The 17,213-nt window shown below is 52.2% G+C and overlaps 1 protein-coding gene across 4 annotated transcripts in view; it reads left to right on the top strand.

Moving 5' to 3' along the window:
- The window catches only part of FBLN2 (fibulin 2), an 89,099-nt gene that overhangs the window by 49,978 nt on the left and 21,908 nt on the right, over positions 1–17,213 (top strand). For all 4 annotated transcript variants that reach the window (XM_087431587.1, XM_087431588.1, XM_087431589.1 and 1 more), the window contains exons 3-8: positions 6,591–6,702; positions 8,144–8,273; positions 10,576–10,756; positions 14,306–14,515; positions 15,136–15,255; positions 15,883–15,984. In XM_087431587.1, the coding sequence (XP_087287713.1) occupies positions 6,591–6,702; positions 8,144–8,273; positions 10,576–10,756; positions 14,306–14,515; positions 15,136–15,255; positions 15,883–15,984 (855 nt within the window). The remainder of the gene's footprint in view (positions 1–6,590; positions 6,703–8,143; positions 8,274–10,575; positions 10,757–14,305; positions 14,516–15,135; positions 15,256–15,882; positions 15,985–17,213) is intronic.

The raw sequence follows: 17,213 nt of genomic DNA, 5'->3' as shown, positions 1-17,213 counted from the left end.
AGCCTGAGGAGTTCAAGGAATGGAGAGAGTGAGTGGGAAAGGGGGTCAGAGAAAGGAGATAACGTGGGGAGGTTGGCAGGCTCACACCGTGTAGGTCTTTGTAAAGAAAGCGGGGACTCCTGGGGGCCTGTAGGCCGAGGACAGACACAATCTGATTTGTATTTGTGAACGATCATTCTGGCACCCCTCTCCTCTAGTCCATCTGGAGAGTGGACTGGAGGAGGACACAAGTGGAAGCAGGGAGCCTTTTGGGCCAAGAGATGGTGGTGGAGCGAGGGAGGGAGGTGGGTGGGCCCGGGTGCTCTTTGGAGGTGGCCCCATGGGTGATGGGTTGGAGGAGGGGGGTGAGGAGTGAGGAACTGGCCCGGCAGGGTCCTGGGATTGGCGAGGGCCCTTTACTCACATGACACAGGGAAGACCTGGGGAGAACCCATTGCTGACAGATTCTGGCTGTGGGAGTGCCAGGGAGATGCCCAGTGGTGGTTCCTCAGCCCACTGTGTGCATGGGACTAAGGCTGGAGACGGGCGTGCAGGAGGGGCGAGGTGAAGAAGGCCTTTGAAGCTCGAGACTGGATGAGATCAGATGGGGCAAAGGTGTAGATGGAGAAGGGAAGAGGCCCCAGGACTATAACTCTGAGAGGTTGGTGACCAGGAACTTCAAAAGAGCCAGAGAGAGACAGAGGCTGGAGACCTCAGAGGGTGGTCAGGGAGGGAGACCTGAGCCTTGAAGCCCTGGGTGAGGTGGCGAGTGGGCCCTCTGGGCGAGGAGACAGGGGAGACACATCTTGTTGGGCTTTGCCTGGCCCTGCCTTCCACATTTTGGACAGCACCAGACAGGGCCGTGCTTGGCCTCTACTAATTCCCTCTCCTGCTCCAAGTGGTGGCGCTGAGTTCCTTTGTCTTAAAAGGTGGGAAAGGCCAGGAGAGAATGGGGGGAAATCTGCCAAGTGCAGGCTGAACCCTGGCATCTGATCAAGGAGGAGGCGGGAAGAGAACACCATTCAATCCATAGGGAAGCAGAACCACCTCTGAGGCTGGTGATGGTTAGATTCACAGAAAGGACCTTCAGGATCAACTGCATCAAGGTGCTTGTGTGACAGATGTGGGGAAGCTGAGGTCTGGAGAGGGGAAGGGCAGAGGGGAAATTGAGGCTTGAGACTTCTAAGTCCCCACCTCATCTGTAAAATAGGCGTAGTCACAGTACTTAGTCATAATAACTGTGAGAATTAGAGTGTTTGGACCCACACCTGGCTCATTGATAGCACTCAGTTCATTTTCGCTGTTACTGTGATCCTGATGAGGCATCCATCCTGTGTCGTCAGCCTAAGGCCCAAGGATCTGTTGCAGCCTCCTAATCTCTGTAAGGCAATCCTGGAGAAGGCTTAGGGAGGAAGAGTTCAGTCCAGTAAAAGAAAGGATGTTGTGAGCCTGAGCTATGCAGAACAGGCACGAGCTGCCTGGGTGGACTGAGCTCCCCATCACCAGAAGTATTCAAGCAAGGTGAGACTCTTATGAGCCCAGAGTGTAATGAGAGATGTTTAAGCATGTAATGGTAGCATCACTCCCAGTGGCCAGAGAGACTCAAGTCCTGACTCTGTGACTTTGTAGAGGAAGAAACAGACAACTGAAAAAGTAAGCTCATAAATAAACAAGAGGATTTGGCCCAGCGACAAATGCTGTGAGGAGATTTAAAAGTGAGCGATGCGGTGGGAGAGTAGCTGGGGCTGGCTGCGTGTGCTGCCTTTGCCATCCAGGTGTCTTACACTTGTATGTCGTCAGCTGTACGGAGGTTTTCCTTTTTGCTTGTGGATTTCTTTTTTTCCAGCTTTATGGAGATACACTTGACGTATAATATGGTGTAAGTTTAAGGGGTACAACATGGTGGTTTGAGATACATGTATGTTGTGAAATGATTACTACAGTAAGCTTAGTTCACACACCCATTGCCCCACAGAGTTACCGTCTTTTGGTGGTGGTGTGGTGAGAACACTTAAGATCTACTCTCACAGCAGCTGTCAAGTGTACAAGACAGTATTGTTAACTGTTGTCACCATGCTGTGCAGTAGATCCCAGAACTTACTCATCTTATAACTGAAAGTTTGTGCCCTTGGACCATCTCCCCATCCACTCCCCCGCCCCCCTAGTCCCGGGCAGCCACCACTTTACTCTGTTTTATGTGTTTGGCTTTTTTAGATTCCACCTATAAGTGAGATCATGCAGTATTTGTCTTCCTCTGTCTGACTTATTTCACTAAGCGTAATACTCTCAAGGTCCATCCAAGTTGTCTCAAATGGCAGGATTTCCTTTTTTTTTTTTATGGCTGAACAATATAATATTCCATTGTGTATGTTTGTGTGTGTGTGTGTGTATAGCACATTTTCTTTATCCATTCATCCGTTGACGGACACGTGGGTTGTGTTCATGTCTTGGCTTTGTGAATAATGCTGTAATGAACATGGGGGTGCAGATGTCTCTTCAAGATAGGGCTTGTTGGGCCGGCCCCGTGGCTTAGCGGTTAAGTACGTGCGCTCCGCTACCGGCGGCCCGGGTTCGGATCCCGGGCGTGCACCGACGCACCGCTTGTCCGGCCATGCTGAGGCCACATCCCACATACAGCAACTAGAAGGATGTGCAGCTATGACATACAACTATCTACTGGGGCTTTGGGGGAAAAATAAATAAATAAAAAAAATAGAAAAAAAAAAAGATAGTGCTTGCTTTTCCTTTGGATAAATACCCAAAAGTACCAAAAGTGGAATTGCTGGATCATATGGTAGCTCTGTTTTGAATTTTTTAAATATTTTGAGGAAACTGCATACTGTTTTCCACCAGTAGTGCACAAGGGTTCCCTTTTCTCCACGTCCTCGCCAACACTTGTTATCTCTTGTCTTTTTGATGACAGCCATTCTACCTGGTCTGAGGTGCTATTTCACTGTGGTTTTAATTTGCATTTCCTGATGATTAGTGATGTTGAGCACCTTTTCACATACCTGTTGGCCATCTGTATAGCTTTGGAAAAATGTCTGTTTTGGTCCTTTGCTCTCTTTCAATAAAATTATTTTTTTTTGCTATTGAGCTGTATGAGTTCCTTATATATTTTGGATATTAACCCTCATCACATAAATGGCTTGCAAGTATTTTCTCCCATTCAGTAGGTTGCCTTTTCATTCTGTTGATGGTTTCCTTTGCAGTTTGGTGTAGTCTCACTTGCTTACTTTTGCTTTTGTTGCCGGTGCTTTTGGTGTCATTACCAAAAAATCATTGCCAAGACTCATGTCAAAGATCTTTTCCCCTATATTTTCTTCTAGGAGTTGTGCGGTTTCAGGTCTTACATTTAAATTTTTAATCCATTTTGAGTTGATTTTTGTATATGATGTGAGATAAAGGTCCAGTTTCATTCTTCTGAGGATTTTATTTCTGAAGAAGGCTGTCTTATCCTAAAATTATTTTCTTAGGTTTTCTTATAATACTGCTGTTAGAGTTTTGGAATTTATTTTTGTGTGTGGCGTGAGGTAGGTCCCAACATCACATTCAATCCTTTCCCCACTGAGTTTGAATGCCACCTTTATCGTATACTAAATTCCCATATGCACGTAGTTCTGCTTCTGAATTCTATTCTGTTCCATTGATCTCCTTGTCTCTGTTTGTTTGTTTGTTTGTTTTTGTGAGGAGGACCAGCCCTGAGCTAACATCCAACGCCAATCCTCCTGTTTTTTGCTGAGGAAGACAAGCCCTGGGCTAACATCCGTGCCCATCTTCCTCTGCTTTATATGGGATGCTGCCATAGCATGGCCCACCAAGCGGTGCGTCAGTGTGCACCGGATCCGAACTGGCGAACCCCGGGCCGCCACAGCGGAGCGCGCGCACTTAACCACTTGTGCCACTGGGCCAGCCCCTCCTTGTCTCTTTAATTATTACAACTTTAAAGTATGTTGTTCTTCTTTTCTTTTCAGAAATTTTTCTTGGGTATTCTTAAACATTTCCTATTTTGGATGAATTTTAGAATCAGCTTGACAAATTTCATGACAAATTATGTTGGGACTTTGGGATTGCATTTAAGTTGTAGATTAAATAGAAGAGAATTGATATCTTTGAGGTATTGAATCTTCCCATCCAGACACATAGTATGTTTCTAATAAAGTACACTGCTTTATCTGTTAGACAATTAAATTTTTTTATTCATGTAGATTTAGCATGTTTACTATAGATGTATTTCTAGGTTTGTTTCTGTTTTGAATGGGATTTTTTTCCTATTACCTTTTCTATTTAATTGTTGCTGGTGTATAGGAAACCCACTAATTTAAGTATGTTGATTTCGGTTTTGGCCACCATATAATAATAATTATTAATTAGTATTCATTTTAATACTGTGTTAGTTTTGATTCCTTTGGATTTTCTGGAAAGATGAAATCATAACATCTGAAAATAATGACTGTCATCTATTCTTTTCTAATATTTCTACTGCCTCGTTTTTTCCTTGCTTTATTACATCTGCTAGTGTCTCTAGGACAATGCTAAACAACAGAGTGTCAGTAGGCATTTTTGTCATATTTCTAACTTCAATAGGGCATGTGTCTAATGTTCCACCATTGGGTGTGACATTTGCTACTTGTTTCTGGTAGATACCGGTTATCAAGAATTTTTTTCATTCCTCCTGATGCCTCAGAACAGCCCTCAGGTTGTTCCTGAAGCTTCTTTTCCCCGTTTTACAGAAGGGGAAATTTGGAAAAGCTCAATGACTTGAAATGCCCACTGAGCAGATGAAGCTCATGATTCTTAGTGAGCTCTCACTGTGTTCCTGGAGCCTTATAGGCTGCTGACATCCCTTGGTGTATTTGTCCCTCAACCGTGCCAGGTTATGTGAGCTGCTCAAGGACATTTAGAGGTCCCTGTAGGCTTCAGCAGCTGTGCAGCTGTAGGTCCTCATAGCAGAGAAGGACACTGTGTCTTTAGGGAGGAGAAATGGCTATACATGGCAGCACTAAGATGTGGACCCAGGCTCCAAGTTATTCCATTACACCGTGCTGCCTTTCGGCATACACATAGGTGTTCTAGATGAGCTTTATCTTTGAATGTCGTTTATTTTCAGACCTCAGAGGCAAATGGTTGGGTTACTTATACTCCTCATTTCCTGGCACCTTAATCTTATTGTCTGTGCAAGACTCTCTCTTGTTTTATTTATGTCTTTATTCCCTTTTATCCACTTTCCCCACTGCCATCCCTCCACCCCACCACAGGCAAAAGTTCTCTTCTGTTTAGTCTGTGGGTTTTTTTTGGCTTTTATGTGTTCTTGGAAAATGTGTATTGTAATTTGGTGTGCAATATTTGTAATTTGTGAACGGATCTCACTTGGGTTCTTCCTTTCCCCCCAGTGCTCTGTTCTGTGCTGCCCCACGTTGTTGAGTGTACACGTGCCCAGCTCCGCAGTGCTGTGTGTCCATGTGTCCAGCTTCCTGTTGTTGTGTGTACATTTAGTCTGTTGTTTCTGACAGCTGTGGAGTCCTCCATGGAGGACGTCCCCAAATTCTGTTCATCCACTCCTCCAGCAGTGAACACCCAAGCTGCCTCCATCTCCCTCCCACAAATAACACTGAAGTGAGCATCCTCATGCTGGCTGCACTGTGGGCCTGGGTGTGGACTTCCCTGGAGTTCCGCCCAGGAGCGGAACTGCTGGGTCCTGGATCATGTGTATAGTTAATTGTGTAAGTGATGCCAGATCCTCCTCCAGACTGGCTGCACCAGTCACCACTCCTACTCCCAGGGCACGAGAGTTCCCACTTGTCCCTGGCATGCATCGCTTTCTCTGATTTTTCCGGTTTAATAGGTATTTTCCTTTGGGCTTGTTTTTTTCTTGTTAATTTTCAGGAGGTTATTAAATTTTCTTGATAGCATTCCAAAAATGTCTCCTAACCTGTCAGCGGGTTATTATATTTGCCCATGGATTTCATTATATAGAGAATTTTAATTTTAAGGTAGTCAGAGTCATCCATTTCTTAACGTACAGTCTGAGTTGTAGGACATTCTCCCTACCCCGCCTCCCTCTGCCCTCCCCAGTCACAGATGCCATGTTCATTCACTGTCCTACGTGAGTTTAAAGTTCCCTCGCTGCTGCTGCTGTTTTCTCATGTCTTGTCCTGTCCTGGTGTCTTAGGGCGGGTTCCTTAGACATGGAGCCCGAGTCAGGGGTTCTTGTGCACGTGGGGGTTCATTTGGAGAAACTGCCTAGGGAGGGGGAGGCAGGACAGGCCCGGGAAGGAGCTGAACAATGCTTCTGATGCCACAGGGAGCTCTGGAGTGAGTGGCCCCACAGAGCTGTCCCCAGTGAGACAGGGGGCTAGGCTTTTGTGCCCCCCAGTCAGTGATTGGCCACAGCCTCCCAGCCCCAGACCCCTGGGGTCAAATTCCCCTCCAAGGCAGTTCTCCTGAGAAGATTGCAGTTGTGAGCTGCTCGTGGCCAACAGGCGAGTTCTCTGCCCAGTCCTGGGGGTCTGGACGGGCACCAGCGGCATCTGCTGGGCTTGTTGACTTCAGACACCTCGGAACAGCACGCCTCCTCCAGGGTAGTGACTGTGCCGTGTTGCCACCCGCAGTGTCCACGAAGGACCTGATTGAGACGTGCTGCGCAGCTGGGCAGCAGTGGGCCATTGACAATGACGAGTGTCTGGAAATCCCTGAGAGCGGCGCCGAGGGCGACGTCTGCAGGTAGGGTGGGCACCGGGGAGCAGGCAGAGCTGCCATTGGCCTTCTCCAGATCCCTGCTTGCCTTGACCCCTGGGGCAGGCAGTGCAAGGTGAGCGTGTGCTTCACCTGCCTCCAGGTGCGTGAGGGCAATCGGATGTGGCTGCTGTGGGCCCCTGGCCAGGCTTTCTCCAGGTGTGCAGAGCCCAAGACTGGTCCCCAGAATAAAGTAACCACATACATTCATAGCTGGCCTAGTGAGCATAATCAGAGGAGGGCACAATTTGGAGCAAGTGTTAAAGGATCATTATCACCTAGGAACAAGTAGGTGCTTCTCTCACCACACCCTGCAGTTGCTGCGAGGCTGTGCTCAGCCCACATGGGTTTTCCCTCCTCAACTTTGAGCCAGAGGTCTTCAGCTCTCTTTCTTTCCCCACTTTGCTACCCTGAGGTCTCAGAAGGTTGGCTGTTCACCATCCTCTGCTGCCTGTGCCGATTATTTGTTCTGATGCTAATGTTCTCAGGAAAGGAATCATTTATACCCAGGCCCTCCCTGTGCCAGGCCCAGAAGATGTCTTGGTCAGCCAAGACTTGAACCAGCCAAAGAAGGTCATGCCTTCTTTTTTCCAGGGACACTGTCTTTTCCAACCTACTCATTTTTCCAGACAAGGAAGACAAGGTTCAGAGAGGTGATGTGATTCACCCAACGTCACACAGCTTATTGGGAGTATGGCCAGGATCAGACCTCATGTTTCCTAATGTCCAGGCCACATGCCTCCTTTAGGAACTTTTAAATTCTGACCTTGTGCCTTTCCTTTCCCTCTGTCATCCCACCAACTGGGGCTACTTAGGAGTTAGAGCATGCATCTTTCAGGAGTTTTGAGCTAAGTGGCTCTCGTGTGTGCTTGCATCCCTCTTGTGATGGAAAAGTCACTGCTTCATAGACAGCCAGTTCTATCACGGGAAAGCCCTCGCTGGGACCTGCTTGTCCCCAAGTAGGGCTGAACTCCACCTCCCCATGATCCCCCACTTCGAGTGTTGGCTCATCAGCTGCCCCAGGGTGGCCCTACCAATGTTGGGGGGCGTGACCAGGGACCCTGGAGGCTGCTCTCCTCCAGGCCAACCCACACAGCCCTTCCTGGGATTGGGTCTCCCTCTCCTTCTCGGCCCTCTGGGGGGCTCGGAGCACTCACCCCCTCCCTCATTGGTCAGGGACACATAGCTGGAGTCCAGTGAGGCCCAGGCCTGAATCTTCTTGGTTCAGCCGAGAAATAAAACCTGTCACTCAGTGGGGGATGTGCTGGCCTTGCTGATGCCCCTGCCACCAGAACTGGCCCTGCTTGCAGTGGACCGTGGGCAGGGGCTTCCCCTCTCTGAGCCTCAGTTTCCTCCTCTGTGAAGTGGGGCCTGTAACCCTCTCTGGAGAGGGTCACTGGGAGGGGGCTGAGGCACGCCTCTGTTGCAGGACAGCCCAGAAGCACTGCTGCCTGTCGTACTTGAAGGAGAAGAGCTGCATGGCTGGCGTCGTGGGGGCCAAGGATGGCGAGGCCTGTGGGGCCGAGGACATCGACACCTGTGGCGTCTCCCTGTACAAGGCAAGCCCAACCTGTGGCATTCGTGGCCTGGGCCTGAAGGTCCTTGAGGGCCAGGGTAGGCTTCCCGGGGGCTCCTTCTGGGAAGTGACACTCACACCTGGGGTCAGGGCGGCCCTTCATCTGCTTGAAAACATCATCAGTTATTATATTGACAAGTTAATTCAGGAAGTATTTATTGAACCTAGGCCCTGTTTTAGGCATTAGGGATGTGGAAATGAATAACACATGAAAATCCTGCCCTCACAGGGCTTTCTTTTTCTTTTTGTCCTTTTTCTGCTGGCTTATTTCACTTAGCATCAAGTCCTCAAGGTTCATCCATGTTGTAGCATGTGTCAGAATTTCCTTCCTTTTCAAGGCTGAATAATATTCCATCATAAGAATAGACCACATTTTGTTTATCTCTTTATCTGTCAGTGGACACTTGTGTTGCTTCTGCCTCTGGGCTGTTGGGAACAATGCTGCTATGAACATGGGTGTAGGAGGAGCCCCTCTCCTGAGGACAGATGGTACTTCCACTTACATCGAGTTGGCTAGAACTTAGTCCAGTGGCCACACCTATCTGCTAGGGGGGCTGGGGACGGAGTCTTTATTCTGGAGAGGTCACGTGCACACTAAAAACTGGGAGGAAGGGAAAACAGATGTTGGGGGCCGACAGCGGGCTGTTGTGTGACAGAGGACAGGGGCAGACAAGGGCAGTGGAAGAGTTGCAGGAAATGTCACAGAAGGAGACGTGGGAGGAGAGAAGGGGAGGGAGTTGAAGAAGCCACAGCGTCATAAGCCTGGATGACTGTGACAGGGACCTCTGGAGGAGGGTGCCGTTTGGGAGAAGATTTGGACTTTGATTTTTGTCACGTTGGGGTTGGTTTTTCCTAAAAGTAACCAGTATATGGAAAGGACTTTGGTGGCAGGCAAGTTTAGAATTCCATTTGTGTCTCGATGTTTGACCCTGCACCAGCCCTCTTTCCTGAGCCTCAGCTTCTCCACCTATAAAATAGGGTAATAGCCATGTCTTAGGAGGTAGTGGTGAGGATCCCAGGTAATGCAGACTAAGTATCCACTAAGTCCCTGGTGGGTCTTCACTAAGAGCTGTGTTCACCATGGGGAGATGCAGATCTGGAGTGTCAGTGAGCTACTGCTGTGTAACAAACCGTCCCAAAACTTAGTGGCTTATGACTGGCTTAGCTCACGAGTCAGGGTGGTTTTGCTGACCTGGGCCATGCTCAGCTGATCTGGGCTGGGCTCACTTACATGTCTGCCACCAGTGGATGGCTCTGCTGGTGCTAGATGATCTAGGATGGATGCAGCTGGGACAGCCTTTCTGTGCTCCAGGCGGTCTCTCAACCTCCAGCGGGCCAGCCTGGGCTTGTTCAGTTAGGGGCTGGGCAGGGTTCCAACTCAGAGAGTAGAAGCATGCAAGGCCTTTTGAGGCCTAGGCTCAAAACTGGCATACTATCTGTCTCATCCTATTTATCCCATTGGCCAAAGCAAGTCATGAGGCACAATCAAGAGGCTGGGAAATAGACCGTCTCTTTTGACAGGAGGAACTGCACTATCACGTTGCAAAGACAGTGGGCACGATGCAGAGGGAACAAATGGAGCTATTATTGCAATCAGTCTCCCACAGAAGTTTAAACAATTTAAAGATTTTGTTTTTGGAGGTAGGCAGTCTGCACAGGAGTGGGTCTGTGTGACATCTGCAGGCACCCAGGCTTCAATTTTCCTGCTCAGTCATCTTTAGCTTGTAGCTTCCACCTTCAAGGTCACCTCATGACCCAAGATAGCTGCTAGATCTCACCTCTGTTCCAAAAAGGAGGAAGGTGGGGAGATGTATTTCCAAGTTGAGTCACCCCATTTAAAGGCTCTCCTGAAAGCTTCACCTAATGACTGCTATGCTATCTCTAACATCAAGGGACCCTGGGAAATGCTGTCTTTTAGGTGGCCTGAGTAGAATTGGAGACTGCTAGTAAATACGAAGGGGTTAATGGATGTGGCTGGGGGCTAATTTGTAGTTCTTTTCACAAGAGGCCATTTGTTAATTATTGCAAAAAACTTACATTAGCCCTACTCTGAGCCAGATGTGGGAAATGGAGACGGATGATACTTCTGCCCTTGGAGAGCACATACTGGGCAGAAGAAACAAGACAAGGATGAATTCACTCCCCTTTATCAGCCCCTCCCCTGAGCCTGGCTCCAGGCTGCTTCCTGGGGGCCCTGAGTGAGTCCCACAGGCTCATGGGCTGTGGGGAAGGCAGGTGGGCTCGAGGGGTGAGGGTGTGGGCAGTGATGGCATGTCTCTCTCCAGCAATGCTGTGACTGCTGTGGCCTGGGACTCCGCGTGCGGGCCGAGGGCCAGTCGTGTGAGTCTAACCCCAACCTGGGCTACCCCTGCAACCACGTCATGCTCTCCTGCTGTGAGGGTGAAGACCCCCTCATTGTGCCCGATGTCCGCCGGCCTCCAGAGCCCGAGGCTGTACCACAGAGAGGTGGGTGCTGCCTGCCCTGGGCTGGGGCATATGGGTCAGTTGGGTGACAGGGGAGAGCTGTTGGGGCTTCCAGCCAAGGCTGGGTGCCTTCTGGCCTTCTGTGGGGATGCTGGGTGCACTGTTATTTGTGGCTTGAGGCAAGAGTTCTGCTCTAGACAGAGTTCTTCTGTGGCCTCCGGCGGTAGACTCTGCCCTGTTACTTCCGAGGTGGTGATCTCATTCCGTTATCTATGTATCATCCATTCCACCCACTGAACTACCGACTACCTGCTACCCATCACCCTTCCACTCGCCACTCACCGCCTCCCATTCTGTTCACCTACACTCCATACGTCTTCCTTCCCATCCACTCTTTTAAACATCCATCCATTTCACCATCTCCCACCCATGCTTCCGTCCTCCGGTCCATTTTTCCATCCATCCATCTGTCCACTCCACCATTCATCCCCCATCCCCTCATCTATCCATTCACAATCCGTCCCTCTATCTATTCATCTGCCCACCCACCCACTCACCCACGTCCCCATCCATCCATTCATCTACCTAACCACCCATCCACCCATCCATCCATCCTTCGTCTGTCCATCTGCTCATGTGTTCACCCACCGGCCCAGCCAGCAAACCTTTCACTCATCCATTCATTTGCTTACCCTGCCGCCCACCTGTCTTCCATCCCTCTCACCTACGCCATTCTTGTGTCCTCAGGGTACAGGATATACCTGGTACAGAGAACGCATTCATAAACGGTGCCCGCCTGCCTGCTGAGCCCCGTGAGGCCAGCACTGTCGTTTCTCTCTGGATTCTCAGTGTCTGCCCCTGCACTTGGCCCAGAAGAGTCACTAGCAGTGACTGAATGAATGATGGGTTTGTTGGTCGGCCTCTCCTTCACCACCAGACCATGAAACCTTTGAGTTCTGATCAGGCCTGTGACCTTCACCTCTGTGCCCCTGCCTGGAGCCTGTCCCTGAGCAGCCATAGGCATGTGTGTGGGAGCTCCCAGTGCCAGTGGAGCCCAGATCTTGCGTTTGCTGCCACCTGAGGGTTAGGAGCCACGTCCTGGAGCTTCCAGCCCTCAGTGTCCCTTGGGTCTCCTCCCTCCTGTGCCCTCTGTGTGCTGTGGTCACTGTTCTAGTTGCCCTGTCCAACCTCTAGGCCATTAGCCAGGGCTGGCCATTAGCCTTTTTTGTGCCTGCGGGCCAGCTGGAGCCCGATGAGGGTGTCCCAGCGAGTCAGCGGATGTCCTTCATATAGCTGGGCCAGGCAGCCCTGGGTCCAGTGCCATGAAAGCCCCAGCAGGCCACCTCTGCAGGTGTCCACATGTTCAGCCTTGACCAGCAAGTTACCAGATGCCCAAGAGGGTTCTGGAACCACCAGCCCAGTCTTTTCTCCAGCCGAGTGGACCATCTGGATTTCCTGTGGGCCTGTCCCGGGCACTTCATGGATGGGAATTTAAGCCACAGATGTGGTCCTGTTATCAAGCTTAGCTCTTAGCCTCTGGAGTCCGGCAGACCTGGTTGAAATGCCAGCTCCACTGCTCTTCTCAGAGAGTCATGGCCCTTCTCGGAGCCTTTGTGATTGCATCTGTCCGACGGGGTCCTGCTCTTTACCTCGTTCAGCGCAAGGATGGATGACGGGTGCTCGTCAAGAGCTTCCAGTGGTGCCTGACAAAGCACTCAGAGTTGCCACCCCGTTACCGTCAACAGCCATATTTTCGCAGGCCAGAGGAGGAAGCTGAGGCCCAGAGAGGGGCAGGGCCTCTCGCCAGGCACACAGTGGGTCTGTGGCACAGCCACCACTGGACTTTTGGCTCTAATGACTCCTGTTTCTGTCCTGGGCTTCCTGGTGCCCTGGATTTGACCAGACCCTGTCAGCCCTGGCCTGAATCCACCCAGATCTCTGTCACCATAATGCAAGACGGTGGAAATCTGTGCATGGGAATTAAGATGCCCACTATCCACAGGCACTAGGGTGAAGGGCTGCTAGAAGAGCTCCCATCCTATGGGTACAAAGTTTCCTGGACACCATGGTGGGCCCAACAGATACCTGGATCTCCCGCCAGGGTGGGGCAGGGGCAAGTGTATGGAGGATGGGCCAGGTCAGGCCAGGGCAAGTTGACAAGTGGCCAGCCTCCTCAGGCCAACGTTGAGCTCAGAGACTCTTAAGTCCAAGGAAATGCCACTTGCGGGGGTTGGCTCTAGGGGGTTGGTTGAGCACTGATGTGAAGGCCAGATTAGTGCCCAGAAGGTCAAGTTAGGGAGGAAGTTCAGCCTCAGGGATCAGAGGGTAGGCCTAGGGCTGGGCAGGGTCCAGAGCCAGAGGTACATGTTCCTCTCCTCCGGTGAGGAACTGATGGGTAACCTGGGCCTTGGGGGACACAGGTGCCAGGGTCAGACTGACAGGGATTCCAGTCCTGCTCAGGTGACCTTGGGCAAACCACTTTGTTCCTCCGAGCCTCAGTTTCCCCTCTGCCGGGAGGATCATTGTGGGGAACGTGCTGATGAAGTTGGGCTGCGCATGAACCCTAGAGATGTTGCCCAGCCTGCAGCGTGCCCAGCAGAGCTCTGGGCTCAGGTCCATCTGCTGCCCACCTGCAGTGCCAGGTCTCCGTAGGGCCAGACCACCAGCCATTACGGTGCTGCCTGCAGGCACCAGGCCAGGGCTGATAGGGCTGCAGCTTAATGTAAACGCCCTCACTATGAAACACGTTCCTCAGATGTGACTTCATGCAGCTCTTCCCTTGGGGGGCTCAGCTGACTGGGGCTTGTGGGCAGGGCTGAGGCCCCAGGCTGATGAGGATTGTGGAGGAGCTGCGGGCCTCCTCCTGTCCCACAACTGTTATATGAAGAGCCTTCCGAGGCAGCTCAGCCCTAGGAGCCTTCTCTCCCACTCTCACCTGCTCCTCACCACAGCCCCGGGAGGCATGGAGAGACCTAGTGCTGCCCAAGGTGACACGTCTAGAGAAGGCCCGAGTGACAGTTCCTGACCTGAAGGAACCCTGGTTTGGGGCCCTTTCTGTTGCTAGGGGAGGTCCTCCCTGATGTCACGAAGTCAGAAGTATGATTCCAATTGAGCACTTCAGCCAAAGCTTCATGAGGGCTTGTGTGGGCCTGGCCCTGTCATATTGCAGGGGATTCAGGTGATGAAGATTTGGACCTGGCTCTGAGGGGTTCAGTCTTATTGCTAGGGGTCTGTCCATCCACCCATCCGTCCATCCACTCATCCATCCTTCATCCATCCATCCACCCATCCATCCACCCATCCCCCCCATCCACTCATCCTCCCACCCAACCACTCACTGACCCACCCATCCATCCATCCATCTACTCATCCACCCACCCAATCATTCATTCACCTACCCACCCATCCATACATACCTGCATAAATACATCGTCCGTCCATTCATCCATCATCCATCCATCTGTCCATCCTTCATCCGTCTGTGCTGTCTCAGCTAGGCACACAGAGGGTTCTGATGAGAACCTGCACTGCTTTCCTGGGGGCCTGTGGTCTCAGCCACGTGCTGGGGCCAGAGCTCTGACCCTCCCCTAGTTTCCGAGGCAGAGTTGGTGAACCGGGAGGCCCTGTCGCTGGGCACGGAGACCGAGCTGCCCAACAGCCTGCCTGGTGATGACCAGGATGAGTGCCTGCTCCTCCCGGGGGAGCTGTGCCAGCACCTCTGCATCAACACCGTGGGCTCCTACCGCTGTGCCTGCTTTCCCGGTTTCTCCCTGCAGGATGATGGCCGCACCTGCCGCCCAGGTAAGGGCTTGGACAGCCGGGGCAGGGCAGGGGCTGGGGCCAATCTTGCCAGGGGAGCATGGCGTTCCTGGGATTTGGACTATGGGGCACTTCCCCTCTCGCCACCCCACACATTGGAACACCCAGGAGGCGGAGTTTCCTGGTGTGGCTTTGTGAGGCTGGGCAGATAGGCTCCTTCCTGGAGCTCCATCTGCAGGGCAGTCGCAGCACCAGGACCCGGGCCACAGGGGTGTGTCCCCAGAGCTGGGCATGTAGTGGTCAGACCCTGACAGGCTGCCCAGGAGGCTGTCCCAGCACCTGATCTGGGACGGCTTTCTCCCTGCCAGCTTCCAGCGATAGATTCATTTTCAGTCTAGAAACTCTTTCCCCTCCTTCCCTGTTCTTCTTTCTTGCCTCCTTCCCCTCCACCCCTGTTTGCCCCAAATCACTGTGGGCTTGATCTTGTTCAGTGTCCATTGTTCCCTGAGCCTCAGTTTCTGCTCCTGTGAAATGGAGGGGATTAAATGAGGCGGTCTCCATCAAGTGCCCAGCCTGGTGCCCAGGGTATGAGTTGTGCTCTGTGCTGGGAGAGCCTGAGGCCTGGCTGGAGATGTGACCCCCCCCCCCGTCTGCTCTGCCAGGGACAGAAGGTGACCCCCCGCAGCCGGAGGCAGCAGAGGAGTCTGCACTGAGGCCGGAATCCTCCCAAATGGCCCCCAACACCATCCCGCTACCACTGCCACAGCCCAACACGTGCAAAGGTACCCGGGGCTGGGGCGGGTCTGGACTGCTGGCCGGTGGGGAGTTGTCCAGTGCTGGGCGGTGCGAGACAGCCCCTGCCCGAGCACTGCTTCTGCTCTGGGGGTGATTAGCCTGCCTGTCTGGGGTCGGGTGAGGAGCTGAGAGGGTGGCTGAGGAGGTGAGATGGGGGGGCTCAGCCTGGGGCCAGAGGAGAGGTGAGAATGGGGGCAGCCTGGGGTGAGTGTGTGTGACCCCAAGCAAGCCAATTAGCGTTTTGTCTCAGTTCCTGTAAAATTAAGAGAATAAAATCCTTGCTTGCCAAACTGTCATGGAGACTGCGGTCAGTCCCACGTAGAAAGTTCTCTTTGTTCTTCTTCTCCTCCCCTCTTTCTTGTTTCTCCTCTCTCCGCATCCTTTCTCTTCCTCCTCCTCTGTCTTCTCTCTCTGACTCCTCCTCACTGTTACTCGAGGGAGGGGTTTGCTTTCTGACTGGTGCTGATGGTGCTCATGCCAGGAGTGGATGAGCTGATATAACAGGTGAACTTGTAAAAAGGACCAGGAGTCGGGTTCCTTGGCTCCCCGTCCTTCCATCTATATGTTGGAGACGGGGTGACGAGCCTGGTGGTCTCTGTGTGGTTTCCTCCCAGACAACGGGCCCTGCAAGCAGGTGTGCAGCGTCATTGGGGACACAGCCATGTGCTCCTGCTTTCCTGGCTATGCCATCATGGCAGACGGCGTGTCCTGTGAAGGTGAGTATCAGGAGGCTGTCCTCATACCTTTGCAAACATGAGTTGGCCTGTGGTGGGGGCCCCAGAGTGGGGACGGGGCAAACAGGAGGTGGAGGCGGTCCGGATCTAAAACTCACTGTGTTAGTGAGGGAACAGGTGTGGCTGCTGTGATGAGGAGCCCACATAGAGCAGCTTAAACAGCTGTTCCCTCTCACGTCACCCTGCACAGGTGTGCATGCAGTTCAGGGTGGGCACACAGGTTGGCAGGGGTCCAGGCCCCTTCCATCTTGTTGCTCTGCTGTTCCCTAGAGCAGTGTTCCTCTAACTTCAGCATGCACCAGAGTCATCAGGAGGCCTGGTGACAGCATGGATCCTGAGAAGTCCACAGAATCCCGAGATCCTGACCCAGGAGGTCTGGGTGGGGCCCCAGAGTTGGTGTTTCTCACAAGGTCCCTGGATCACACTCCGACCAGCCCTGTCCTTGAGGGTTGCCCCTGTCTGCGTTGCCCAAGTTGGTTTGTGATCACCCGTCCCTGTTGCGGCCACGTGTGAGAAAGGAAGGAGGGAAGTGCATACCAGATGGTTGTAAGGCTGCCCCTGGAAGTGGCCTTCATCCCTCCCACTTGCCTCCGATGGGGAGAGAGCGAGGCTGGGGAGTGGGAGCCCCCAGCTGGACTGCATGTGCTTAGTTCTGTTACTGAAACCAAGGAGGGGACAATGGGTGCTGGTGACAGCTGACTCTGTCATTCACGAAGGGGCCAAAGAGGGTCCATAAGCTTATCCCTTTCACACTGGCCACCATGCTAGGTCTAGGTGTTGTCTCAGTGGGGCTTCAGTGGGCCAGGACCACCCGCTGTGGAATCGGGGCATTGGCTCCGACTCCTGCTGGGGTGGTTCCCAGAGTGAATGACGCCTCAGGAGCAGCCTTGACACTGCACTTCCTCATGTCTTGAGGCAGGACAGACATGGAGCATGTAGACAGTCTAGGGAACGCTTCAGTTGAGGTTCAAGTTCAGGAGACGTGACCCTGGTGGGTGTCTGGGGGTAAAAGGGTTAATTAAGTCTATTGAGAAAATGCCCACAGCTCTGCCAGAAGCTGAAACCCCCCAGCCTGCCCCTTGGCTGAGACTATGTTCTGATGTGGATGAAACCATCCGTGTGCCCAGAGAGGGCAGGAGACTTGCCCAGGGCACACAGCATGGCAGTGATCGGCGGGCCTTTCTCTCAGATGGTGGGGGCAGATCTCCGGT

Source organism: Ceratotherium simum, chromosome 5 (assembly GCF_057802395.1).
Source record: "Ceratotherium simum simum isolate JZ-2026a chromosome 5, ASM5780239v1, whole genome shotgun sequence".
In the NCBI taxonomy this organism is placed as follows: domain Eukaryota; kingdom Metazoa; phylum Chordata; class Mammalia; order Perissodactyla; family Rhinocerotidae; genus Ceratotherium; species Ceratotherium simum.
Note: the sequence above shows the minus strand (reverse complement) of the source record. Positions and strands in the feature narration are given on the sequence as shown.